This window comes from Crocodylus porosus, unplaced genomic scaffold (genome assembly GCF_001723895.1).
Source record: "Crocodylus porosus isolate Cpor-Errol unplaced genomic scaffold, CroPor_comp1, whole genome shotgun sequence".
Classification (NCBI taxonomy): domain Eukaryota; kingdom Metazoa; phylum Chordata; order Crocodylia; family Crocodylidae; genus Crocodylus; species Crocodylus porosus.
The window spans coordinates 1,676,680-1,704,606 of NW_017728923.1; the positions used below are offsets into that span (position 1 = coordinate 1,676,680).

The 27,927-nt window shown below is 48.2% G+C and overlaps 2 protein-coding genes across 3 annotated transcripts in view; one reads left to right on the forward strand and one right to left on the reverse strand.

Annotated features, from left to right (window-relative positions):
- Positions 1 to 11,347, forward strand: part of LOC109313392 — a 33,378-nt gene extending 22,031 nt beyond the window's left edge. Inside the window, exons 2-5 of one of the 2 annotated variants that reach the window (XM_019539929.1) lie at positions 5,259 to 7,129; positions 7,468 to 7,655; positions 8,846 to 8,980; positions 10,183 to 11,347. In XM_019539929.1, the coding sequence (XP_019395474.1) occupies positions 6,613 to 7,129; positions 7,468 to 7,655; positions 8,846 to 8,980; positions 10,183 to 10,563 (1,221 nt within the window). In that variant the 5' untranslated portion in view covers positions 5,259 to 6,612 and the 3' untranslated portion in view covers positions 10,564 to 11,347. The remainder of the gene's footprint in view (positions 1 to 5,258; positions 7,130 to 7,467; positions 7,656 to 8,845; positions 8,981 to 10,182) is intronic. The other variant, XM_019539930.1, reaches the window with a different exon arrangement.
- Positions 11,348 to 12,725: 1,378 nt separating this feature from the next.
- LOC109313391 overlaps positions 12,726 to 27,927 on the reverse strand; it is a 37,694-nt gene continuing 22,492 nt past the window's right edge. Inside the window, exons 7-14 of the mRNA XM_019539928.1 lie at positions 22,949 to 23,508; positions 20,676 to 20,955; positions 19,678 to 19,894; positions 18,054 to 18,190; positions 16,619 to 16,732; positions 14,671 to 14,874; positions 13,752 to 13,845; positions 12,726 to 13,215 (exon numbers count right to left, since the gene is read on the reverse strand). Coding sequence (XP_019395473.1) covers positions 13,152 to 13,215; positions 13,752 to 13,845; positions 14,671 to 14,874; positions 16,619 to 16,732; positions 18,054 to 18,190; positions 19,678 to 19,894; positions 20,676 to 20,955; positions 22,949 to 23,508 — 1,670 coding nt within the window. The 3' untranslated portion in view covers positions 12,726 to 13,151. The remainder of the gene's footprint in view (positions 13,216 to 13,751; positions 13,846 to 14,670; positions 14,875 to 16,618; positions 16,733 to 18,053; positions 18,191 to 19,677; positions 19,895 to 20,675; positions 20,956 to 22,948; positions 23,509 to 27,927) is intronic.

The following is a 27,927-nucleotide window of genomic DNA, read 5'->3' on the forward strand; positions in this document are numbered from 1 at the left end:
CTCCTAATGGCGAAGAATACTGGCAGGATTTTAGGGACAGGGCACAGCACAGCACAGGACTCCAGTCTGCAAGTGTGTCATTCTGGTAGCTGCTGTTTCAACATCATTATCACAATTTGTAGCTCAGTGGGAAATCGGAAAGCTGAGACAACTGGCCAGCACCGTTCTTGATAAAGTCGGAGTGTTTCAGAAGAAGCAGCCCTTCGCCAATCTGGAACTGGCTCACCATGAACTCTGTATAATGTGTCGGTGGGAAAGGAGATTCAAATCCAGCTAAGTTTTGAATGGGAATATCACTGAAGACAAGTGGCTGTAGTGTTCAAATGAGTGAGGAGAGAGACACCTGAGATGAATGGGACAGAGCAGGGAAACTTCTAAGAAGTACAGGCTGGTCAAAGTTACTTGTTCCGCTGAAGCTGTGGCGTTCTCACTCCTGCTGCCCCTTTTCCTGTTGCCTCACCCCTCTTGATGCTGGAGATCTGAGTTTAGCCAGTGCAGGATATGTTGGCTTTCCTCGGTCGAGACTGTGTTACCCTGCTGCTGGGGAGTTTTTACAGACTAAGTGGAAAGCTCCTGAGAACAGTGTGATGAGAAGTTAAACAAATGATGGCAGAACGACTCATGCAGTTGGTGTTCAGTCCTTGTTCATTAGAGCATCTTTGCATAATGCACCTGTTTATCAGTGCAAACCAGAACCTCCCTGCATTGAGACTGTGCATTGGCATATTAGCAGGTTGTAGCTCTGCCAGCTTTATGGGGCTCCTTGGCAGGGCTGTACAGGCAGGAGAGGGAGGGATTCTTGGTATCAGAGTTCTCCAACTGCAGCATATAGTAATTTCTTGCATTGAAGAGATTGCTTTTCTTTACCTACTCCCCCTTCCCTTTCCTATAAATGGTCCCTAGTACACATGACAATGTGTGATTATAGTCTGATCCAGCATTGTTTACAGGACTTGGGTTTATTTTTATTTATTTTTCTCCCCTCTCTGTCTCTCTCAATTTAGAAAGAAAAATCAGGAGGGCGCAGCTCCTGCTATCACATTAAATACAGAGAAACTCAGTTTCTCTCTGTGGCTTTCCATGGATCATATACAATAATGTCTACCTTCTTTGGCAAGACAAAGGCATCTGTATTTTGAATACAGGCATGTGTATGAGGAAGCTGGGTTTGGAAGCTGTTTGAGTATAATCAGATACAGGTTTCCCTCGCCAACCACTGGGGTTAGGTTCCTGAAAGTTCCTGTGGTTGGAAAAACCATGGTTGGCAAGACAAAAGGTTTATGGGACAAAATGTCAAGTGGCAGGCTGATGCATGGCCATGGAAAACTGTGGTTACTTATAACTGTATACCGTGGTAGCCAAAATGGTATATAGAATATGAAGTGTGGATACTCAAAACTGTGGTTGGCGAGGGAAACCTGTACTGGGTTTGTGGTTACTACTTGTGGAGATTGCTTTGCTTTAATCAAGCACATTTCTAAAGCACCTTTTCTTTTCTAGGTGTGAATCAAGCAGGGCCTCCAGGCAGAATAGTTTCACAGCCCTCTGGGTTTCATGGAACTGGGAAGCATGATGGGAATGATGCTGAAAGTAGTTGTTCTTGAACAAAAGAAACTGCTGCTAACAAGAAGTGCTCAGTGCCTTCAGTTCTTTTTTCTGTCCCTCTTCAGCTTGCTTTGCTCCCCTTTTGCTGTCAGACTCCCATAGCAAGCCTGGTTTCCTGTGTTGTGTATGGTGTTCAGTTCTGTTCAGGAGCATCAAAAGATAACAGCAGCTGATCTTAGGAGTTCACCATGGCAACAAAATAGGTCAAATTAGCCTAGCAAATTATGGGCAAATTAGACTTCCAGAATGGTCACTTGGCCTCATCTTTCCCTCTGTGGCAAAATGGTTGCCTGTTACTATTGTTGATCATGAAGGAACATGTGCATGTGTTCCTCTTGTCTCCTTCCTACTGTATCTCTGCCAACTTACCTGCCCTTATAGCCTCCAAACCCAACTGTTCCTGGGACACTGGTGAACTGACCTGGTTTCCACAAGGGTAGGAGGGGGGGAAGACTTTGCTGGGATGATCAGGTGCTTAGGACGTGGAACCTGTGGTCAAAGGGGGATTCCTCAAAGCAGTGAGGGGCAGCTTTTTCTGCCCTTAAGGCACTTGAGGCCTGATGTAAAACCCAGTAAGCAGGAGCTGGGTCTTGGATGCAGGAACCCTCCGGCAACTTGCTGCATCATACCTTGGCATTATGTGCAGAGGAGGTTGGCACCAGCTGGGATTTGCACTGCTATTTGGGTGAAGCAGTAGCGCAGTTTAATAGTGGTATGTAGCTGTGTGTGATGGTATTTGTTCTCAAGCTGATTGGAGAAGATGAGGGGAAGGCAAAGTTGTGATGACACTTTGGTCAATATAGTTTTAATCTACTGCTGGCCCAACTGAAACCAGGAAGGCCTGGAATTTTATTATAAGGTTCTCCTTGCCCCATCTTGTCTCCCAACTTCTCTGCAGTTGAGCATCTCTTTGGAGAGTTTCCTTCTCAGATTTACCAAGGTGGTTTTTATCTGGTCTGTCTGTCACCTTGTTGTTTGTACTATGCCTAGAGTCGTCATGTGAGTCTGCAAGCTAACACAGTACATACATGCAGAAGGAAACCTTCCTGGCCCTAAATAGCTTATGGACCAACCCATGTTGAGAGACAATGATTTGCCTATGGTCACACAGCAGTCCATAGATTCACAGATTCACAGATATAGGGTCGGAAGGGACCTTGCAGATCTTCTAGTCTGACCCCCTGCCCTGGGCAGGAGAGAAAACTGGGCTCAAATGACCCCAGCTACGTAATTGTCAAACCTCCTCAAAGACCTCCAAGGTAGGAGCCAGCACCACTTCCCTTGGAAGTTGGTTCCAGATCCTTGCCACCCTGACAGTGAACTAGTGCCTTCTAATGTCTAGTCTGAACCCACTCTCTAACAATTTATGGCCGTTATTCCTTGTTACTCTGGGAGGTGCTTGGGGGAAGAAGCTGTCTTCCATTCCCTGCTAGTCCCCCCTAGTAAGTTTATAGACGGTCACCAGGTCCCCCCTCAGCCTTCTCTTGTGGAGGCTGAATAGGTTCAGGTCCCGTAGCCTCTCGTCGTAGGGCCTACCCTGCTGCCCTCTGATCATGCAAGTGGCCCTCCTCTGGACCCTCTCCATGTTGTCCACATCCCTCCTGAAGTGCACCACCAAGAACTGGACGCAATACTCCAGCTGCGGCCTGACCAGTGTCGCATAGAGGGGGAGGATCACCTCCTTGGCCCTGCTTGTGATGCATCTGTGGATGCATGACAAGGTGCAGTTAGCCCTATTGACTGTGTCCACGCATTGGTGGCCCATGTTCATCTTGGAATTGATAATGACTCCAAGTTCTCTCTCTGCCACCGTGCTTTCGAGAAGGGAGTTTCCCAGCCTATAGGTATGCTGCTGGTTCTTACTGCTCCAGTGCAGCACCCTGCACTTGTCAGTATTGAATCCCATCCTATTCTCATTTGCCCACCCCTGTAACCTGTCCAGGTCCAGCTGTATCCTGTCCCTCCCTTCTAGCGTGCCCAAATCTTGGTGTCGTCCGCGAATTTAAGCAGGGTGCTTTTCACCCCCTCGTCCAAGTCGCTGATAAAGAAATTGAACAGTGTGATCCCAAGGTCCGAGCCCTGGGGGATTCCACTGCCCACATCCCTCCAGGTTGAATATGACCCGTCCACCACTGCTCTTTGAGTGAGACCCTCAGCCAATTAGCAATCCATCTGACTGTGTAGGCATCAGTGCCACAGTCACCTAGCTTTCTAATGAGAATGGGGTGGGTGACAGTGTCAAAGGCCTTCCTGAAGTCCAGAAACACTACATCCACTGCGTCCAATGATTTTGTGACCTGATCATAGAAGGCAGTCAGGTTGGTCTGACAGGACCTGCCTCTAGTGAACCCATGCTGGTTGCCCCTGAGCATCATCCCCACTGCTGGTCCTTCCCACATGTGCTCCTGGATAATCTTCTCAAAGAGCTTCCCTGGGATTGAAGTAAGACTAACGGCCCTATAGTTGCCTGAGTCCTCCCTCCTCCCTTTTTTGAAGATGTGGACCACATTGGCCCTCTTCCAGTCATCCAGCACCTGGCCAGAGCACCACAAGTGTTCATAAAGCCATGCCAGGGGCCCCACGATAACCCCTGCTAATTCCCTCAACATCCTGGGGTGGAGAGCATCTGGATCTGCTGATTTGAACACCTCCAGCCCCTCCAGAAGTTCTCTAACCTGGTCCTCCCTGACCCTAGGTCTGGCGGAGTCTCTCGTGAGTCCATCCCAAATCTTGGTGGGGGAGTCCTGGTCCCTGCACAAGAAAATGGGGGCAAAGAAATTGGTAAAAAGGTCTGCTTTTTTCTCTGGTGCAACCACCAGATTGCTTAGTGTATCCTGCAGGGGCCCCACATTACCCAGTGCCGCCTTCATACTCCCTATGTATTTAAAAAAGGACTTTTTGTTGTTCTTGATCCTTGATGCTAGCCCTAGTTCCATATCTGCCTTAGCTTTCTTAACAGCCCCCCTACAGACCCAAGCGATGGAGGTATACTCCTCTTTGGTGATAGCCCCTCCCTTCCACTCGGTGTATGCCTCCTTTTTGGCAATCAGGCATTCCCGAATGTCCTTGGTGAGCCAGGGGGGCTTTTGGGCACTCTTGCCCACTTTGATTCTCATTGGGATTGTCACCCCTTGGGCTCTGACTATCGTCTCCTTAAGGAACGACCACTCATCTTGGACACCCAGTTCCCGTACTCTCCAGGACCCCAGTGCCTCTCCGATCAGTCTCCTCAACTCATTGAAGTTGGCCCTCTGGAAGTCAAAGGCTACCGCCTTGCTGCAGGCCCTTGACACCCTGTGCTGGATGGTGAATTCCAGCAGGCGGTGGTCATTGTCACCCAGGTGGTCAAGAACCTGGAGTCCCCTCACCAGGTCGTTGCCTGTGGCTGAACCTTCCTGACACTCAGTCCAATGCCCACTCTGAGGCCACACTGCTTCTTGTGCTGTCTACCCATAGCAAGTTGCATGCCGCACAAACCTAGAACAGATTTTTTCCTCTCTGTCCCACTTTGAGCAGAGCAAAATGTTCAAGTTTGCATTTGCATGTGTGTGTATTAAGGTAGAGAGAATCTCCACAATTGCCTTTGAACTTGCATGCACCTGAGACCACCTCAAACATGGAAAGTAACTACTGAATTTGTACTTGTTTCAAAGGTGAAGGACTGTGAAGAGCCTGCAAGTTCTGAAGCAGTGAAGATTTTGGAACTGGGGGCCATGAAGCGGCTTCCATAGATTGCTTGTTGCATCTCTTGTGACTTGAAGGGAAGGGGTCACAGAACTGCACAGTGGACCTGCCTCTCTCTTATGACATCCACCAGAGTGACCCTGAAATATCTGTGCCTTCAGGAATCCTGCCGCATTCCAGTGGTGGCACCGAGACTGACTAGAATCTGATGACAAAGGATACTGAGCCAGGCACTATGGGTTCCCATCTGTCTGCTTGTCTAACTCAGTGCACAAATATACCAGTGACAATCATGAACAGCTATAGAAGTCTTGACTAGAACTGGACTTACAGAACCAGCTAGTTACAGGCAGTGGGTTGTTGTGCTCAACAGCCAAAGTCTGAATCTAGCCATTCCACTCCTAGTAGGTTAACAATCCTCCAGCCCCCTGCCCCTCAAAAAGAGGGAATCGTATAATTGACACCAAAGAGATAGCAGAAGTGCCCTATCCAACATGCTGGGCCAGGGTGCTTTGGCAGATTGCACTATTTAATATCCTGTGGCAGCAGGGGTCATTCTTAACAGTGCCTGGAGCCCTGGTAAACAGCATAATACATTTTAGGGTGTTCCTTTCTTCTGTATATTTCAGCTGCTCCTCTTCAAAGAAGAGGCAAGAGACTGCCACCCCACTCTGCCCAGGGGTCTTGAACTTCCCCCTCATATTCCTTGTTATCCTTTTCTCTTTCTATCCACCCAAAGGCTGAAGATAGCCAGATGAGACATGTCACGGGTGGGATTTAGCCTGCTCTTATCCTATTTTGTGTTTACTGCACCAGGATGGATAGACTGTAAATCCCTTTCCACAGGGCAGTGAGTGAATCTTTTCCTACGTCAAGGCAAGACCTTGATTGCAGTGCCTCTTTCTTCCCTGATGCCTGAAGCTCGTACCTCCTTCCTTGTTCCCAAGATGTTTAGTTAGAAACCTAATTGCACACAGGCTCCCTAGGTCTGGAGCTGTGGTTATCTCTGGCAGCAGCTATAGTTTTTATTGGCAGCCTGGGGCCAGATCACTAGCAGAGGCTGAACATCTTCACTGGAAGGGTACAGTGCAACTGTTGGGGTTGGAGATTTTTTCCCTGCAGATATTACTCCTGTGGCTGCTTGCCAAGTGCCCCTCTCCACTGCTGCTGTGACAGCAGGAATATCACATTGGTCCATGAGGGAGGAACATGGCCCTGCCAGCTGTCCTTGCTAAGGATGTAGCTGCAGAACACTAGGCTAAAGGGTAGCTCGAGAGAGTAATAGGTCAGGATCCCTTGTCCTGCCAGGTGCCTGGGTGCACAATGGGCCGCTTGGATGACCATGCCAAGAAGCGGATTGTAGAGCTGCGCAAAGCTGGGCTGAGCTTCCGCAAAATCAAAAAGGTCCTGGAGCTGGACAACATCCGAGTGACCCCCCAAGCCGTCTACCTCTTCCTGAAGCGAAAGAATGTGGAGCCTGCCCAGTCCCCAACTGCCTCCCACCCCCAGCCAGCCGTGGGCCGGGGGAACAGGACAATGACCATCAATGGATCTGGCTGGGAGGATGAACAGCTCTGGAACTTGCTGCAGGAAAATGAGACTGAACAGAGCAAGCAGCTGGAGCCGGTGGGCAGTAGGCAGTCGGGTCCCAGGTCCCCAGTGCCCCCTGGAGGAACTGTTGTGAGCTGTGAGAGGCTCTCCATCCGTGACAACCAGGACAGCAAGGAAGGCATCAAAATTGTCAGTGTGACTTCACTGTGCAAGGACAGTGGGCAGTTTGGGAATGTGTCTGCTGCACCAATGGGACCCTCTCCAGGGTCACAGCTGACCCCCAGTAACAGTAAGGCCTGGCTGTTTCCTATCTGTTAGATTTTTGTATGGGATCAGGTGGGCTTCCTCACTTCCACATGCATCCTGGAGATGGCTGAGCCCCATGGTGGCTCTGAGGGTCTCCACTCATATCCCAGCTTTCCAGCCCCAGACAAGCAGGCAAAGCTCAAAGACCCTGTGGTATGTTTGAGGTGGGGAGGTGTGTGGTGACACTGAAAGGCTTAAACCCTGTGGTGGGAGTTTGGGGAGAGTATGATGAAGGGGTCTTGGCTGTCTTTGTAAGGTGTGTATTTTGGAAGTGACTCTCCATTCATGGGCCTCATGTCATAGTCTCTGGCTACTCTTCAGTCAATGCAGGTGATGACTGCTCTGTGACTCAACCCTCTCCTTTGAGCAGCCGCTCAGCTCTGCTTCCACCGGCATCCTCCCAGCACCAGTTGAACAACAGGGGGAAAATATTTCTGCCCCCTGCCAGGAACCCAGCCTTAATTGTGAAGAAGAAGATTGTAGATAGAGCCATCCACCTCCAGAAAAAGGTACAAGTCTGGGAAAGGCAAGTAGGCTATTGGGTGGCTACTGTCCTTTCCTCCAACAAAGCAAAGAATCTGCTTAGGAAAGATGTAGGATATTAGAATGGCTCTGAAGTGCTGGGGATGCAACCGCATCTCCCCCCCCCCCAGCACAAAGTGGCTCTGTGGAAATCGTAGCTCCTGTGTTCAGGAGTAACAAGGACTGTAGGCTGCTATCAGGACCTCCTCCTCATCTGGTCTAATCCATGGAGTTCCAGGAATGGGAATGTATGGCTTTCTAGCATAAAACCCAGCTAGACAAAGCCTTGGCTGGAATGATCTAGTTGGGGATGGTCCTGCTTTGAGGAGGGGCTTGGACTAGATGACCTCCTGAGGTCCCTTCCAACCCTAATTTTCTATGATTGTATGAAATGCAGTGGACAATCCTGAGAGGGAACTGCTGGCTCAGGGAAAGGCATCCTTGAGGTACTGCTTTGCTTCAAGAGGCTAATGTTTTTTGACCACTTAAGAGCCCTGTGTCCTGTATTTGCTACTAACTTGGGGAAGTCTCTTCCTGTCTGTATGCCTTAACCATTTGCCAGAGGAGGAAGAATGGCGACCTCACGGCAGAGGTAGGAGGCTGGTCATGAGAGATGGAAAAGAACTTGGAGGCCTCTTCTGAGGAGGAATTCTAAACCCTCTCCTAACTGAGGGGATGCTCAAGGAACACCTACAAAATAGGCAGATGATGTTCCCCCACTAATCCCCGCCCCCTTACTTCAGACCCTTGTAACTGGGGTAACCCCAGCCTGCACAGAAAATGTTCACTACTCTGCCAGCCTTGAAAAGATCCTAGTTTCTGGAAGTGCCTGGCCTGATGGCCCTGAAGTCTGTGCTGCTTGGGCTTCCAGAGAATGGGTTTAACCCCCAAAGAAGACTGCAGAAATGTCTCAGGTGATGGTTTTGTTTCATTGAGGTCTGTGCTTGAGAGCTGAGTTGGATGGGGAGGGGAATAGCAAATGGTGCTGCAGGTCAAGCTTGAGGGACAGTAACAGACATGAGGGGAGGGGGCCTATGGCTGTGGGATGCTGGTCAGAACACAGTCCCCCTCTATCGGTTGTGTGCACCACACAGCCTCTTCAGCACTAGGCTCATTTGCAATATATCTTGTCTCACACAGGTATGTCTGATGTTTGTATTTCTCCCATCCTGACTAGGTGAACATTCAGAACGGGCAGAATCCATCTGGCTCTACAAGTGTCCTGCCTTTTGTGGTAGGAGTGCAGCCAGGCAGCCAGCCTCCCAGAATGAACCCAGCTACCATGGCAGCTTCCACGAACCACCACACACAGGCAAGTGATATAAGGTTGATGGGTCCCAATACAGAGTACAGTGTCATTGCCCATGGGGTGAGTGAATCTGGAGCTTGCCTTTAAGACCAGGATGGAGCACCACCACAGAACAGGACCTGGCATGGTCAAAGTCTGTCCTTCACTTGTGCTCTTAACAAGTCTGCGAGTGGACTCTGATCAATTAGGGGCCCAGTAATGGGAGGCAGTGATAGCAAGTTCAAAAGTAAGCCTGAGAGAGGATGGACTTGGCAAACACCATTCTAGTGGCAGCACCTCTGCTCCAGAGTAAAGTAACAGCAAGTCAGAGGCAAAGCTGAACATGACCAAGCCTGATGTTCTGCATATGGGAAAGCCACATGCTAGATCTGCCATTGCTGGAACAGCCTGCTGCAGCCTCCATTCCTTGTCCCAGGTGTCTTGCTAGCTGTAGTGAACTCCACTGTCTCCTATCAGGGGAGGTTTGGGGAAAGAGGGTCCATGAGCTTGCCCAAATGAAGAACCCTTCTCCTGAGTAGCCTGCAGTGAAGTTTGTATCTAGCCCCCACCATTTCTCTTCAGGCTGCTGACTGCTTTAGCCTCCTATGAGAGCCTAACTAGAGACTTCTCCCATCTGTCCTAGAAGGTTTGGGGGTGGGGGGGTGGGAATTGCCCTGTACTGGAAAGGCAGGAGTCACCTGGCTAGTGTATCCACACAGATTCCCAAGCCCCCTTCCTTGCCTCCCAAGAGATACGTTTCCTACCAGACCAAAATATCCTTGGGCCCTTTGTAGACAGCAGTTTGGCCTTTCATTTCAGGTACTGCATCTTGTGGGACTTGGCATAAAGAGCACACAAGATCTAAGGTGTATTGACACGTTTAAACAAAAGTACTTTCCCAAAACAACATATGTAATGTACCATCCTCATTTCACTTCAGGAAAGGAGAGAGAGAGAGACCTAGCAGGTGTAAGGCATGCTAAATGTCTGCCAATGGTAATCCAATAGTATATGGGAACAAAGGAGGGCTGTAAATTGGTCCAGACCACAGTGGGGTTCAACTGCCTGCACTAAGGCTGGTGCTAGCAGGCTGCTTCCTTTCCTCATGTTCCTACCCAATAACTCGGATAGTGTCTTGACTCAGATAGGTCTCTCCTGCCCAGCTGATTCCCCAAGGAATGGCTGCCCCCTCACTGCCTTTCTGATCTCTTTCCTTCCTCCCTCAGGTCAAAGATGCCAGCACTCAAACTGTCCCGCTCAGTGGTACTAGTCCTCTGGGCAGTCAGAACTCAGTGTGGGGAGGGCAGATGCTTGCCATCTCCCAGAACCCTCTTGCCATTGTCGAGAAGCTGGATGCACTACATTCAGAGATCCAGAAACTGACTCACACCATGCAGGCTGTGCTAGAGAGGCAGTGCAGCATGGAGCGCCAGCAGGACCAGCAGCAGCGTTTCCAGCAAGAAGTGCTTATGATGCTTCAGCAGCTCAGCTCCACAGTCAGCCACGGAGCAGTGCCAGGAAACCAGCCCTGTGTCCCTTTCAGCAGCATGGCAGATCCTTCACCCACTGTACCAAACTTCAGCCAGTTCAAGATGGAGATCATCTAATGCAAGATAAAGGCCAACAGGTCTCAGTAGTGGGTCTAGGAAGGAGAGTGGCAGCAGGGACCAACTAGTAGAAGATCCTAAGGGACATGGGCATTCTCACTGCAGATGGCTCCTGACACTCTTCCTGCAAAGGTAGAATGCTGGGCAGCCAGTACTACCTTGAGGCTTCATCTGCTCTGATCTAGTTAACCAGGAGCTGCTACCTGCTGGAAGAGGCACATGCTGATGGGAAGTTGTAACCAGCTTGTTTTAAAATAAAGCCTTAATTCTACTCCTCTGTGCAGCACGTGAGTGCTGGCTTGGCCAGCAACATACAGGGTCAATTGCTGGGGTGTTCCAGCTTCAGTGTAGCAAAAACACAGTTTGGCTGTAGGCTGCATGCTCTCCTTTGCTCAGAGGAAACACCTCTTAACGTTTACACTCTTGGGGGAATGAGCACCTGGAAAACCAGCCTGGGAGGACACTTCATGCTTTTTCCTCTTATGAATCTCAGTAAAGTCTATATGTGCTCTGGAACCTCCTGAACTCTGTTCCTGGGTAGGTTAATTTGCACCACCATCTCATCTACAGAGAAGTGCTTATATTGAAGTGCTGCTGACTTTCTGTCCGCCCCGCTCCAGTACTGCTTATGGGGACTGAGCCCTGACCTTCAGCTATCCCTGCTTACTCTGCTCTGTCATGGCAACTAACTCCTCAGCTTAACACTGTCTGTTGCAATAATTCTGGTCCTCTTTGGATGTCTCTACATATGCAATTGCGGCGCCTGAATAAACCGTGGAGCTTATTTCATAGATTTCATAGACTTCATAGACATTAGGGCTGGAAGGGACCTTGGAAGATCATCAAGTCCAGCCCCCTGCCCCAGGGGCAGGAAGTCAGCTGGGGTCATAGCAGCCCAGCAAGATAAACATCCAAATTTCTCTTGAAGGTATTCAAAGTAGGTGCTTGAACCATCTCTGGCGGCAGTCTATTCCAGAACTTAGGGGGCTCGGACTGTAAAGAAGTTCTTCCTTATGTCCAGCCTGAAATGGTCCTGAAGGAGTTTGTGACCATTTGACCTTGTCATCCCCTGGGGTTCTCTGATGAACAAACGTTCCCCCAGATCCTGGTGAGCACCCCTGATAAACTTAGAGGCGGCCACCAGACCGCCCCTGAGCCTGCGCTTTTCCAGGCTGAAGAGTCTCATAGCTCTCAGCCTCTCATCATAAGGTCTGTTTTCCTGACCTCTGATCATGCACGTGGCTCTCCTCTGCACTCTCTCAAGCTTCTTCTTATTGCTTTGGAGTTAATTGCTTCTGGGTGCACATTCAAATGGCATGCCTGTGAGCAATTAACTCCAGAGCAATAAGCTCTGCAGTTTACTCTGGCAAAGCATGTGGAGCCCAGGCAGAGCAGCTGCAGTTGGCAGGGGACCCAGGGAGTCATCAGCCTGCCAGCTCAGGGCTGCTGCTCCGACCCAGTGTGTTGCAGAGAGACTGGTCTGGACATGAGGGAGCTTCAGTGCAGGGCTAGCTGCCAGGCAGCCCCTGCACTGAAGCACCCTTGTGCACCAGCCAGCCAGCCAGGCAGTGTCTACACATGTACTGCTGCAGGGTTTTATACTTTGCAGCAGGATAGTACTTGTAATTTACCAGTACTATCCTGTTATGGAGTAAATTAATTTATTCCAGCCTAATAGAGGTGCATGTGTAGATGCCAAGATGTTTACTGCTTAGCTAATTAATCAACTGCACAGTAAACATTTTGTGTAGACATGCCTTCTGGATGTTAAATGAGTGCCTGTGGCAGCAATTCATGTATGGACAAAAAAAACCAAGCCCATTCAGTGTTTGACCAGCAGAGGGCAATACTAGCATGCATTTGGGCAATAAGCTGGCCTACTAAGCTCTTCTCTAGTGGAGGTACCAGTTCTCCCTTTAAGTGTTCAGGGACAGAGAGAAGACTCCACTGTCTGGAGTGGCTGCTACTTTTAGAGCCAACCATTTACAGCTAGGGCTATTTACCCACCTGAGGCAGAAATACTGAATAGTTTGGGGCATGTAAATATGGTGCCTCTGAACCATATTCAAGCACCTATCACAGGATTGGTGATACAGTGGAAAGATAGCGTTTTCCCTACATGTACAACCATAAGTATGCAAATTAAGAACTGGACTTGCTGGTAAGTTTACAGCAAGGATAAGACAGCCTCACTGTTAATCTTTCCTTTGCCATCTCTCCACTTACCCCCAGCAGCAAGTCGTTTGGAGATAAGGCAACCTGCTTCCTTCCACCTTACCCCTCTCCAGTGGTGCATACCCAGAGTGAATCCCCTTCCTTCAGCATGTCAGGCTGTTTCCAGACCCCTGCAGTAAAAAGTGCTCTTGGAGCCCTTATAAAGATCATTTCTTAAAATTCTTTTAGTCAGAGGCCAACAGAAGTGTAAAAAAATAAGTGTACAAAGCTACATTCTCAGGATCCATGCAACAGTCCTCATAGGAGGGAGGTGATGGCTTTGGACAGATAGCTTGCCTACACACATAAATATGCAAGCTCTGCCAGCCCCTGCCCATGATGATTAATCTTGCTAGAAGAGTTCTGCCTCAAAGTTAGAAGTCTGCTGCAATCTGCCTGCGATCATTCATTTCAATGTTGGTATAATTCTGAGGATACCTAAAAGAAATGAGGGGAAACTGTGAGGTTAACAGCTGTCCTGTGAGAAGGAGCAAAGAGCCAGCCCCTCAGACACTAAGCCTGGTTGTTAATCTCATATAGTGGCTGTAAAATTACTGTATAAAATCCAGCCCTTTATGGCTCTGATGGCTTTTTCAAATCCTTTTTGAATGTGGGTTCAGGGTTTTTTTTGGGTGAGATGTAAGGATTTTTTTCCTTTCTCATACTTAAACACTGACTATAGCCCCATCAAACTGAGAAGCTCATAAAAAGAACATCTCTGGTAGTTACTAATTAATATCCCTTAACATTATGCTTACAGAAAGTTACTCTGAGAGGAATCTGTTTCACTGCTGCTATTAAGCAGATACTTTTTAATGTTTCTTTTGTCAATGGTAACATGGTAGTGACAGGAAGATCAGGATTGGCTTAAATACCTAATTTTGTACCTGTCCCCTCTCTCCACCAGTACCATGCAGAAAAGCAAGACAGAGTAAGAGGTGCCAGGACAATAGGAAGACAAGATGTCTTCTTACCTTTTGATGTAATAGAAGGCTAAACCAGCAAGCACAAGTATGAGTAGTAGAGCTCCCAGGACAAAGAGGGCAATCCTCCAACCCTCTAAAGAAGCTGCAAAGGATGAAGAAATGGGCACTTAGATGAATTATACAAAGTCTTATTCAGCTTTCCTAATTTCCCTTCGGGACAGTACATTCCTAACATGAAGACTGTAAGAAGCTTAAATTTTTTCCTTCCTCTTGGATTTATGTCCCTGGAGGAAGCTCATGGCTTTGCTGGTGGGGGGTAAGAAGTGGTAGGCAGTCCCAAAGGAGGTAGCCATTCTGAATGCCATATGATTAGGTACATAAGGACCCCAAAAATGCATTCCTGTTACCAGAAGGAGATTATTTTAGCAGAAGGATATACTGTGTTGAGGACACACCACTGATTCTGCTCTTTGGAGCACGTATCTCTGGATGCAACATCTCTGTTCTACTTTGTCAACACGTGGACATGAGGTTCCTGAATATGAACTAAATGCAATTTATAAAAAGCCATTTGTAACTTATTCTGCATTTTGGCCAGTGCGTCTAGGCAGGGTCAGAATTATTAGGGTACTGGACCCAGTACCAGCAAAGCACTAAAGCCCAAAGTCAGAAGTGTTTAGGAACCCCACACAAATATATTTAAGTAGAAGTTAGGCATAAATACCTCTATGAATCTGAGCCTTAGATGTAATAAGCTACCTCATCCCTTTTGACTAAGGAGAAGCTGCTGCTTCATTTTACCCTCCCATGCCCCCCCATCTCTCTCAGGCCCCATTGGCTTCTACTGGACTAGTTCAGAGAGCTGAGATTCTACTAGTCTAAACTGTCCCCACAATCTCATTTAGTTTCCAACACAGACATTCTAGCCCCATTATTGCACCCATGGTGCTTGCTTTTCTTTACTCACTGACACCTGATGCCTCTGATGCTGGCTCTTTTGGAGTGGCACACTCGACATTAGTCCTGAGCATATTCCCATCCACTGACAATGGATGTGGGCTGGAAGTGAATTCTTTCCGCCAGCTGATGATTTCATGTTGTTGCTTCAGTGACCTGGCCCACACCTGGCCTGAGAGCTTCAATATGGAACCTATGCAGGTGAAGTTAAGTTCTGTAAGGAAGAGTGCAGAATGCAGCGTGAATTCCGGTGCAGAGTGAATGGACTGTGTTGGCATGATGCAGCAAGGTTTCTGGTGTCTTAAAACAAAAGTTTAGGTTATTGCAGTGCAATCTAATTCTAACCAGTTTGCCTCAAACCCAAACCCTAAACACCAGAGCTAGTCAACACCCTACCTTTCATCTCTAATTCTCTTCAGATTCTGGAGAAGACCTAGGTGTATTGTAACCAGCCTCCAACTCTGAACTCAATTTTGTGTTGTGCCTTTTTGGTATATCATAAAAACGCCAATCAGATAAAACTCGACAGACTTTGACCTGAACAGGAGATGCAGCTTCCAAGGTCTCATCTTTGGAAAATAAAAAGAAATAGGAGCCACTCCCTTAAAATTAATACCTCTCACATCTGTCAAGAGCTGACTTGGCCTATGAGTTTCAGGAGCAGCTAGTAATTCTGCATACCTTGAAAGGACTTAACACCTCCTTAACCATCCACAGAAATCTGAATTAACACTCCAGGTTGGGCCATATAAAAAAAATTGGGTGTCAAGTGTATGCTGCAGTCAGACTGCAGAAGAGAGACTCGTGTTATTTATCCAAATCTGTGTGAAATATCACTTGGCTAAAAAGCCAGGATTAGGGAGCTTTCACAGAACACAAAGGGTAGCACTAAACTGGGCACGTCTACATGAGACACTAACTGCACAGTAGCCTAATAATACTGTGCAGCAACATATCGTGGCACAGACGGTGCTAATACATTACTATGCAGTATTACTAGACTGTTGCACAGTAGTGTCACTAAAAAGGTCTTTGCTGCTGCTACTATGCAGTAACTCTGGTTACTACAAACTTACTTAGTACTTGGTTATACATGTACTAAATTAAATGAGCAGCAACCACTTTGCATTAAAGACATGCCCACTGACACTGAGCTCCAGTGGGAACTGCCACGTGTGTCTGAAATTCTCCCATCGGTGGCTGTTCCCTTTCCTATAGTTTGTGTGGCAAAGTTATCTCTGCCTTCTTCCTAAGGCTGTTTGACAGGTGCAAAATCAGCTGGAGGAAGGAGTAAGATTACACAGCAAGGGCTTTTTTTTCTTTTTAGCCCCACCCTACAACACTGGCTACTCCACTTCTGTGAGTTGCTCATGTCAGATCATCCCATTTCCCTCCTTATAGAGATAACCCTGCCTCACTCACTCTGCTACTCCCCTCACACAGGAATGCGTTCAGATTTCCGATTGAGGGGCCAACAGCCTGTGAGAGGAGCATTCAGTTTGAGAATAGACCAATGGTTCTCAACCTTTTTAGACTCAAGTCACTCCTTGGAAAATGATTGTAATTTTCACTTGTTTTTTGATTACAGAAAAATGCTAGAGCAATTTTTTAGTTACAAAGACCCCAAAAAGACCCCAACATATTTTTAACACTATGGATTCCTATTTGAAATGTCTAGGTTTATTTTGTGAATCATGTTTTCATACCTAACAGTGCTAATATTGCGTTGTAACCTTGAAAGGATCTCAGGGTGCCATGGCACCTTGGTTGAGAATAACTGGAACAGACCATTTGCTTTCCCAAATGGGTGCTTTTACACATGCTTTCTGACATACATGGAGAAGAAGGGGCTCCTTCGCTGTCATTTTAGTCAAGTTACAGGACTCTATTGGCAAGGGGTTGCAAGACAGGAGATATTATGAAGTGGATAAATAAAGGTGGGTGGTATTGGCACTGACCTTGTAGATAGAACTGAGAGACTCCACAGGAGCAGTTCTCTTCTATGGATGTCATCAGTACCTTCTCCAGGCTGTCTAGCATCCTTTCAGGGTTTAGAGTCCATGTAGAGCAGTCTGAGGGGGAAGAAAAGGTTATTAGAGCATGTCAGGTTGAAGCAATTAGCTTGCAGCCAAGCATGCAGTCTCACCTGATCTCAGAAGCTAAACACAGCCAGGTCTAGCTACTACTTGGATAGGAAATCATGGTCATAGACAAAATTAGAGGGGTGAAGAGGACAGAGTTGCAGGAGATCCTGAAAAATGATTCCACCTTCCTCATACCAATCTGAGCTTGTCCCATAGCATTCATGGATCCACTGGGATGGGCACAATTTTCTACAAGCCAGACATAATGAAGACGGTGACAGATCTATGCTCATGTGGCATCACCTGCAACTCCCCCCTGAACTGATAAGGAGCTGCATGCTCAGTCCCTCTAATTTATACCAACATCTTTATTTTGGACTGCTGTGGATGTGTGTGCAAGTTTTACTCGCTCACAGAGCTGAAACCCCATGCCTCTTACCTCCAAACCCAAATCATAACTGGGCCCCTGGAACTTAAGGTCCATTAGCAAACAAACTAATGTCAAGGGAGAAGGAGAGACAGGTCCTAAAATGTCTTTCCTGAATACTGCAGGAGGTTGTGAAAGGGGAAAAACCATAGTTCTCATTTGCCTGAAAGGCAGATAGTTGTTTGAAGGTAGCCACAGAGGGCTACAGTCTCTCTCATGCATTAAGTAGGCCTCAGCTAAGAGTCTCTAAAGATAATGGATTCTTTTCTGTGGCCTACCATGCACCTTGGACATAGAAACACCCCTTGATTTAGCCCAGCTTTGGATGACTTAAAGTTTTTCTCAACACTGCCTTCCGTGGAACTGAAGACATTGTCATATGTTCAGTCCCCTACCCAGAGGTTTGGGGCTGTGTAACCCTTCATTTCTGTTAAGTCAGTTAGACCCAGTCTTTCTCAACAGTGCCCCAGTTACGTATGACATGAGGGAAGATTTCCTATCACTGCTGAAAGGCCAATAGACTTTCCACCAAACTGCAAAGGAAACCTTAACAAGATGGTTCAGCCACATTTTGACAAGAGAATTACATACTGTAGTCACCCTTACACACACCCTATTGGCAGGACTGTCACTCCCAGCCTATGAGTGCTATGCCTTTTCCTTCCCACCTTATCCCAACACCAGCATTGCGAGGCTGCATTCACACCGTGCCCCTACATCTGAAGCACAGCCTGAGCTACACTCCAGGGCACATAATTCTCAGTTCTTCGTCTCTTCTGATCTACATGAAAATGGACTCAGCAAAAGCATTTCCTTTGAAATCAGTCCTCAATTTCTCTCCAAATCCCCTCCAACCCCAGGTGGGATAACAACTCTGCTTACTAGGTGTCATCAGGCATATACTGAGATCCTCAGCAAGCGACCTCAGAGGACAGATGTTCTCCAAACCAGGTGTAGGGTCTGAGACAGCATATACAAGTGTAGTACTCATATTGCAACAGCGGCTCAAAGAGACTGACCTGTACCCAAAAAACCAAAAAGAGTCATGTTTCACTAAAACAGCATTTTGTGGACTTCATCACACTTGAAAACTACGGAGTCCCATCTCTTGCCAACAGATACTCATCAGAGGTGGGACAGTTGCTGGAGTAGGTGTATTGTGGAAAACAATCTAAGCAGTTTTCAGAGATATGCTGAACCAGTTGCATAGACTCAAAAGGAATAGAACTTTTGACAGTCTGGCAGTAAGGGGGCTCTCTGGATTCTGACATTTGACTGCAACTTCCAGAGAGGTACTTAGGGAGGAAGGTTGGATCTCAGAATTACAGAGCTTCAAAGTTCCAAAATGAGTCAGGTCCCTAAAAAGCATCTTGACACTGATGATGTTCAACACACAGACTTGCAAGACACACAGCAGCATTTTTTTAAGTCTTTAGAACTTGAGCTTTTTCTCTGTGGCCCTCCAGGCTATGCCTCTACTTTCATTTTAAAATGAAATCAGAGATGCTTGCAAACCAACACAAGTCCATGCTGGGTCTTTCAAGCACACTTTATATATCACAAGTCTTGCAAGAAAACTGCATGAGTTGACAACACTTCACCTTGAATTCATCTCATGATAAAGACAAAGACAGATTCTTTTACCCAGAGGAAGAGAAGCATGAACTGTTTCTCATTACAAGAGAAAAAGAACCAAGTAATAAAGTTTAAACACTATTTCAGAACTTGCAGACTGATGCCCAGCAACTCCAATGTATGTTTCAGGAAGCAGAAAAATTTATTTATTTTTTTAAACGAAAGATATAAGGAAAGCATGGCATTTCAGTGAAACCCACAGGTGTCAGGTCTTTTTCTCTTTTACATAAGATTTACCTATTAGATAGGAAAAAGCCAATGCTGGTAATTATTTACTGCCTTTTTGTCATTCACATCCTTTAAGAAAAGGCCAGAAATAGAAAATGCATTAAAAATTCTTATCCCAGTTGATAGAATCCTGTAGCACAGACAGGATTTAGAAATGTAATACAGTACTGTATTAAATAGAAAGAATTCTTAATTGCTATAGAATCCTATTTATCTCTCTCTTGTTAAGCTTTAGGGAGCTCATCCATAAGAAAGAGGATATTTAAAAAAACATTTTATTTTTGTGTCTTTAACAATTTACTTTTCACTAGTATTTGCTGTGGAAGACATGCCTTTTGTGTATAGTTGACTCATACAGCTCGGTTCTATGCTGAGCCATCAATGTAAGATTCTAGTCTCATCAGTTCACACTAAGGGAGGTGAGAAATATTTTCCTTTAGTGGTCCCCCATGCTACATTCTCAATTGCATCATCCAGTCTGGATCTATATTTTTCATTACAAGTACTATGACAGCATTTGCCAGAACCAAATAAAGACCTAATGATTAGACCTGTTCTCTACCAGCAGGAGGCTCCCAGCATAGAAAACCTGGAAATATTTTCAATTGGAGGCTGTTAAGTTTGAAATCAGGAATCACCTCACCTGTCTTTTGGACAAGGCAAAAAATGTGATGGTCCGAAGAGGTCCAGCTGTCCTCTGCCTGTGCTTGACTTCCATGTGTAAACCAAAGCATCCACCAGGTTCTCAAGGGTTGCCACCATGCCCTGAGGACTTCTTCCTTGATGGCGGTTGTACACTGCAACAGCACTGGAGCCCTGCCTAATGGAAAGGGCATCCTTGACAGGTGGCAACAACAGATCTGGAGATAGGGGGGAGAAGCTGGTGAATACTGAGCCTGTGGCAATGAGCAGCACCCTGCAAATGGTAGCAAAATAACTGGAATAATTCAAGGTGACGTGCAGCTGCTAAAGAAACTACAGACTGCAGGTTTCCCAGCATCTCTGAGATGTAGCAGGCTCTTTACAGAGCATAGCAGGAATTTGAGGCAAATAAATACCAACATTAGTACATGTGACAAACACCAACCATAAGATATTCCAGAAGGGGCTAGCATCACTATAGGACACTGGTGCAGATACTTAAATATAGCCGTATGTTACACTAAAAGTATGGAAGGACTGACAGTCATGGAGACTGGAGGTCTCTGCTTCTCTACAGATCAGGTGTAACATCAAAGGAAGTATCTTTCCAACACCCTCTTGTCAGCGAGCCTTGATGCCAACATGGAAAGGCCTCTTCTCTAACAGTGAAAAGGGAATTCAGTCTCAACCCTAGCCCTAATGAAGGCTATTCCTAGGAGCAATTGAATTATATGATTACTGCTAGTCCATTAGGAGCTTATATCTTTGGTGCTTTCAGTCAAGAGACAAAAATGCAGGTTGCTTTTGATCTGGGCCAAATTGAAGCCAGTGTCTTGGGGAGAAGTGACTTCATATTCCATTACCTCAATACATTCCCAAAGTCACCCAGTGTTCACCTGTTTGCCCACCTAAACCAGGCTTCTTCAATATACCCAAAGAAAGCCCAGTGTCAGACTCAGAATCTGTGTGAAGGAATCATCTGCTCTCTTACAGCCTTACCAGGTGTGGGTCCTCCTTCCGGTGCAATTACAAACAGACCCGTGTTTCTGAAAGTGCCCTTCAGTGGGATGCTGGAATAGGCTTTGCCATCTGTTCCAGAGAAGAACACCAAACTGTATCCTCCTAAGTTGGCTCCAGGTTTCCCCTTCAGCTCAATGAATTGATAGGGGGTGGTGCTGTTGGTCAGGCTCAGCTCGTTGATAAGGATGGGAGGGGTGCTGGAAGGCATCACTGAAGAATTGGTGCAGTTGTTCTCCCGGAATGGTGTAATCACAGTCACCTGATGGGGACAGAGGCACCAACCAAACTGTGAGGGTGGGTGGGATAATTTCTATACTCACAGCTAAACATCCCCAATCCCGTGCACAATTTGATGCCTTTGCCTCCATCTGAGGTCTCTGCTAACTGACAGGTCATCTCATTGGATTTTTGTTGTCCTTCTCACTGTAATACTGCTGTCTCTGCTTCTGTTTTCTGGACCAAGTCTTTGTTCCACAGGATTATTCTCTTTCCTAAGAAGAGATCAATATATCTTCTCCAAGCCAGCATCTAGCGTCACCTCTTCCCTACAGCCTTCTCCCTCTGTGCTGAAACTGCTTAGAAAGAAAAATTCTGATGGCTCACCACAAATCTCTCCCCCAGCATCTACAGATAGCATTGTCCTGGGACCTTGTACTATTCTCAAGATATTCCTTCAACTGCTATGGACTTCCTACCCTTTACTATGGCATATTTGTTGTATGCCCTTTGCCCATTCCCTTCTGTTCATAAGGCTTTTCCAACAGTGGCAGGGAACCAAAAAAAACCCCTTATAAAACTTTACCAAATGAATTTTGTGTGGGTTCTGTATATTGCTAAAAGAGGGTTCCATTGGAAAGTAGAAATTTAAAAAAGAGTTACCGCCACTCAGCCCAGCCAATTCCATTTCAGCACAATCTTCTAGCTACTTTCAGGGAATTTAATTTAATTTGTACCATATTACCCAACACAGGCTGCATCTACACAAGATGCTGACTGCGCAGTAACCTGAGGTACTGCACAGTAGCACTGACAAATGTCTTTTTTGGGATGCTGACTGCGCAGTAGCCTAATGCTACTGCACGGCAGCATCATGTTACAGTTCTTGCCACACGATGCTATTGTGCTGTAGTATTGGGCTACTGTGCAGTCAGCATCTTGTGTAGATGTGGTCACAGAGGGTGTATATCAAAACGTAACTGAGTGTCTAATTCCTAAGGAGGTGACTTCTGAGGAAAGGCTGAAAAAACTAGGGTTAGTTAGTCTGGAGAATAGAAGACTGAGGGGGGATTTGATAACAGTCTTCAAAATACCCAAAGGAAGGTTATATAGAGGATGGAGACAGAATTTTTTGTGGCTGCAGGAGTAATGGCTGCAAGCTGCAGTAAGGGAAATTTAGGCTGGAGTTTAGGAAGAACTTTCTGACCATTAGGGTGGTGAAGCATTGGAACAGGCTACGAAGAAGCTGTGGAATCTCCATCCTGGAAGTTTTCAAAAGCAGGTTAGACAGACACTTGGCTTGGGTGATTTAATCAGGGATAATCCTACAATAAGCAGGAGGCTGGACTAGATAACTTCATGTGGCCCCTTCCAACTCTACTTTCATATGATCCTAAGATGCCTTGCAAGTTCAGCACTTGATTCAGAGTAGTGTTTGGGATTTCTCAGGGTCAGGGCATTTGTCATCAAGGCTGCTTGGTGTTAACCATGCCTCCCCCCGCCCCCCCAATGCAAAAATGCACTTTACTAGAAGAAGCAGTGCAATACTTCAGCTCAGCTAAAGCTGATTCAATCAACTATTAGATAAAAGTGCTAAAGCCCCTGATCTATACAGACACTGTAGGGATGGGCCCAGCTGCCTCTTCTGGGCATCTGCTGGGCTTGGCAAGGGAGCGCACAGAATTTCAAGTAAAATGCTGGCTTTTATTTATTTATTTTAATGTCTGCAAGCCGCCCAAGTGTTCATTTTGCTGATGGACAGCTAAGGGATAGTTATCTCTCAAAATACCCATCACCCTGTTTTTGTTTATTAGCAAACTGATTGTGGCTTTTGTGGCATGTTGCCCAGTGAAACCCAGCCTTCTCATCTATTATGCCAATTATCAGAGACAAGGGGGAGTGGGGACAACAGAGCCAGGGACAGCCAACCCCAGAGGGCACTGATGACAGGCTTAAGTTGATGTGAGACTGAACTGAATACAACAGAAATCAACAAAAGACAGCCCTGGCCCTCCCAGATGTCTCCTGCCCCATACCTGGAAGCTGCTGTGGAGCCTAGGGGTCAGGCCATTGCACCGGCTCAAAGACTCATCCTGGCTACTGTGGGAATCATCTTCGTACAGGATATTCTGCCCTGGGGCCAGTACTCTGAGCAACTTATCTGCCCTGTCAGATGCCCGGGAAATGTACACCACTGCATCCACCAGCCCCTCCTCCGTCACTACCATGCTCCCTCTGTAAGAGGGGGTGGTGCTGTAATAGAGGGCTATGGCATCTGCCCCGTTCTGGATGGTGTTCGGAGGCAAAATGATCACAGGTTTTGGAGTCACTCCCTCGCTGCCCACCAGGAAGTAGCCTTGTTCATTGGTATGGTAGCCGGTCAGGTTCACCACTTTGTAAGCCTGGTTGTTTTTGCCATTATAAAGGACCAGCCAGTAATCCTTGAGGTTAAAGTGTGTCTGCCCAGTGTAGAATAGTTCAACATACTCTGTATCCTCCCGGCCACCTGGATTATCTGGATTCACTTCATTGATGAGCAGTTTAGGCAGTTGGGAAGGTGGCTCGTGCATCACTGCTGGCTTCTCCGATGAAGCACCTTTAAAAGCAAACACCTTATCAACAAAGTTGATTCAAAGGGGTCTTCCTCAGTCTAGGCAGGGCAGAGAGCTTTAGGCAAAAATCCCATTAGAAACTTGCATATGCTGCACTGTGGCCTAGGTAATTAGTAGGGGTACACTGATAGAGATTTTTAGTGCCGATACCCAGACCTGCATATTGATACCGATGGCCAATCAATATGCAGGTCTGGCTGGTAAAAGGATCCGGCTGTTGGAAGGGAAGGGGCGAGGGGAGAGGGAAGCGGTGCAGGGGGGCAGATCGAGGACCCTGCGGTGAGGAAGGGAGAGGGGCTGGAGTAGATGCTGCACAGTCAAGGCGGACTGTGGGACAGAGCCACAAGTGGCTCATTGTTGGGGGGGCGGGCAGCTCCTACCTCTACATGCACCCCAGGAGGGCATGGGAGAGCGTGCCCCCTGTTCTGTGCACAAGGCAAGAACAAACTGCTGCTGCAGGCTAGGGCTGGGGACAGTGCTGGGCTCTTCTCCTAGGGGCTGGGCCAGTCTGTGAAGGGTTGGCTATCAGACTGGAAGTCCAGAAGGGGCTGGCATACTGAGGACCATCGGCCAACCCTTTTTTATACTGATGGGTGACTGCTGGTCCACAGTATGCTGGCCACTTCCAGTCTGCAGTATGCTGGTCCACAGTTTGCCTGTCCACGCATAGGTGGAGGGAGAAAAAAAGAATTGGGGGGACTGAGCATGTGCGTGCATGTCCCCCTGCTGAAAGTCTGCAGGAGAAGAGGTGGGGGGAGGGGGAGTGAGGCTTGGGCTGGGATTGGGGCCAGAGTGCGCTGCACCCGTGTGGCCACCCCTTCCCCTGTGCCAGGGGTCATTGCCCAGGGCCAGCATCCACCATCCCGTAGCCCTGCATCCACCCTGGCTGTCTCTCTGCACTAGCCCTGGTCCGGTCTTAGTCCCAACCGCCCGGATGTGGGGGGCAGGGCCCAGAGCTTGACTGGAGCCAGCCTCAGCTGCGCCTCCAGACCAGAGGGGGCAGAGCCCCTGGGACACCTGCACCTACCCTGCCCAGGAAGAGTCCAGTGGCTCCTCCAGAGCTGCGGTGCTGGACAGCTGATCTTTGAATGGTGCAAGGGCAGGCTACAGTTGCGCTCTGCCTGCTCCACAACTCCGCCCCTTGCTGCAGCCTTTGAAAGCAATGAGGTGCCATGTGCATCCTGCCGCTGAGCAGGCCAGGCAGTGAGCCACATGGTGCCACTTTTAAAGGCTTCAGCGAGGCACAGAGGCAGGGAGCAGGGAGCCCATGCAAAGATCAGACCTCCCCATGATTTGGCTACCCCATACCACGTCTGTGGAGGAACTCCGACTGTCCCATGACCCAGCCAGGGCCCCATTCACCGTGAACCCCAATCCCCTGCGGTGTGCACTGCAGCAGGGGCCATTTGCCCACGCCCCTGGATGAGCTGCTGGGCTCCCAATGCCCCACAACCTGGCCCAGCTGAGGCTCCATTCCCCATGAATGAGGCAATCCTCACAGTGAAGCAGGGAGTGGGGCAGGGGTGAATGATTTGCCCCTGCCCCTACTCCATTCCCTCCTGCACTGTGGGGGTCTCGATCTGCCTCCCCCAAGCCCAGGCAGTCAAGAGAAATGTACTGGTGTGCTGTGCTGGGCCAGCTGCGATCCCAACACACCCCTCCCACCTGCTGCAGCAGCCTGAGGCCGAGCTGCCCTGGCATTTGTGGGGGCTGAGCCCCATTAGCCCCCACTTCCACTGCCTATGGGTTCACAGTCACTTCCAGTCCACAGCCACTCTCAGTCTGTGGCCACAGCCACAGTCTAAAAGTTTGGGAACCACTGTGATATGGGACTGATGTATCGGTGCATGTCTAGTATTTAGGGTTTGTACAGTGTTCTGAAGATGCTGGGCCAATCTCAGAGGGGAGTACTGGCTAGTGTAACACACCTCCTTCCTGCCTCCTCATCGGACACATCTACATATGCATTTGATCTGAGATCAGTTTATTTGTGAGTAAACTACTCATGAGTAAATGCTCCTAGGCAGGCATCAACACATGCAGGGACATGGGAGCAGGTTTGCCTCTCCTAGTAGCAAACTGCTCCCACTTCATGTAGCCCTGCAATGAGCCCCTGCTGCCAGCAGGGGGAGCTTGAGGCTCCCTCTGGGTGCTAGCCCAAGGCCTGACATGGAGCACGGGGCCAGAAGACAGCTATCTCTTGACCAGGGCTGGGACATTGTTCCCTGTCCCCCAGGGGCTTCCTGCTGCCAGGGCCAGGACAATGTCCCCCTGCCACAGCAGCAGGAAAATCCCAGCCCTGGCTCTTTGATCAGGGCAGAGGACTTGGAAAAAGCTGCAAGGGAGGAGCAGATCCCAGCCCCCTGCCCCAATCTGCTGGTGGGGCAGCTAGCAGCAAGCCCCTGGTTGGGTGGGGGTTCTCACTAATAGTTTCCCCAGGTGAATGGGGTAGAGGGCTGTGACCTGCTCCACCCCTGCAGTTCTTTCCAAGTTCTGTGCCTCAATTGCCCAATCAGGGTGTGGGGCTGGGACCTGCCCCTGGCCAGGACAGTTCCCAAGCTCTGCTCCATGATCGCGGGGTGAGGACTGTAGAGCCTGTTGCCTGCTCAGCTCTATGAATACAGAGCTGGGCGGGGAGCAGGCTCCCCAGACACCAGCAGCAGGGAGCTCCCAGCACCAGCTCCATGATCATAGGGTTGGCACTGAGATATCCTTATCTCCCAGCACCAGCTCCATGGTTGTGGGGCCAGTGCTGAGAGATCCAGCACCCTGTTCCTCATTCACAGTGGCAAGGCAGGGGCTGGGAGATAAGAATTTTCCAGCCTTCGCTCCCTGATTGTGATCTCAGAGTGGGGGGGCTTGGAGGTCCCTGCTGCCAAGGCAGGGGGACGTAGACCCTGCCCAGGGTTTGGTGGTGGAGCCCACCCTGGCAACAGGCAGCTCCCAGGGGCAGGGGACAACCTCCTGTCCCCTGGTAGCCAGCTGGCAAGGAGCAGATTTGCTCCTGGTTAGGCATCTACATGAATACTCATGAATAAATTTGCTACTTGCATTTGCAGGTAGCAAATTTATATTCATGACTAGTGAGGTTTACTGTGCAGTAAGCATGTGCACATGTAGATGTAATTCTATGCTGGATCCAAGAAAATTATACCAGTTTAGGGCTATGTTTTTTCTGTCCAATCTTTGCTTACACTGGTGTAAAGGCTGACTACATCACTGTAAATATATCATGCCAATAAGCTTTGTGTATTATTATTAATAGAATGCTTTCCATACCTACCTAACAGGGGAAGTGTCCTCATTCTTCCTGAAAGTTATGGCAATCAACTAGTTACCTCAGGTGCCTATACACATAAACAACGCATGCTCCCAGCAGCTGGCGAGGCATGGTGGCGGTAAGTGGGGAGCTCCCACAGATGCCACCAGCGGTGTCAGTACTGAGGGTTGTGGGGGGTGGTGAGCAGCAACCACCCACAGGCACTGCTGACAGTGTTGGTGGTTCCTTTTCGTAGGGGGTGCACTGCCACACTCAGGGGGTGCACGTGCATCTGTGTGCACCCCGTACATGTTACCAATGCCTGTACGTGAATGCATGGAGCCTGGGAAACAAGCAGGAAGAACTGGAAGTCCTTATACAGTCCAGGAACTATGACATGATTGGACTTGGTGGCAGCTCGCATACTGGAGCCCTGTCATGGATGGGGCCAATGTGTTCGGGAAGGACAGGCAGGGAAGAAGATGCGGAGGAGTTGCACTTCATGTAAAAGAGCCATATGATTGCTCAGAGCTCCACTATGAACCTGGTGATAAGTTTGTTGAGAGTCTCTGAGTTAGGGTCAGAGGAGACAGCAACAAGGTGATGTTGTGGTGGCGGTCCGCTATAGGCTACAAGACCAGGAGGATGTGGTGGATGAGGCTTTCCTCATACAGCTAGTGCAAGTTTCCTGATCACAAGCCCTGGTTCTCATGGGGGACTTCAATCACCCTGACATATGCTGCAATAAAACAGTGCACAGGCAATCAGAGGTGAGGCATCGGGGGTGCATGAGGGTGCACATCCCCCCCGAGGGTGTTATCATAGAAGTAGGGCTGGAAGGGACCTTGTAGATCTTCAAGTCCGACCCCCGGCCTGGGCGGGATTAAAAACTGGACTCAAATGAGTCCAGCCAGGTAGTCATCAAGCCTCTTCTTAAAGACCACCAGGGTAGGAGCCAGTAACACTTCCCTTGGAAGTTGGTTCCAGCTCCTAGCCGCCCTAACTGTGAAGTAGTTCTTGTGGATGTCTAATCTAAACCTACACTCCAATAATTTGTGTCCATTGTTCCTTGTCATGCCAGGAGGCTCTAGGGGAAACAGTGTTCCCCCAAACCCTTCTGGTCCCCCCTAGTGAGTTTATAGAC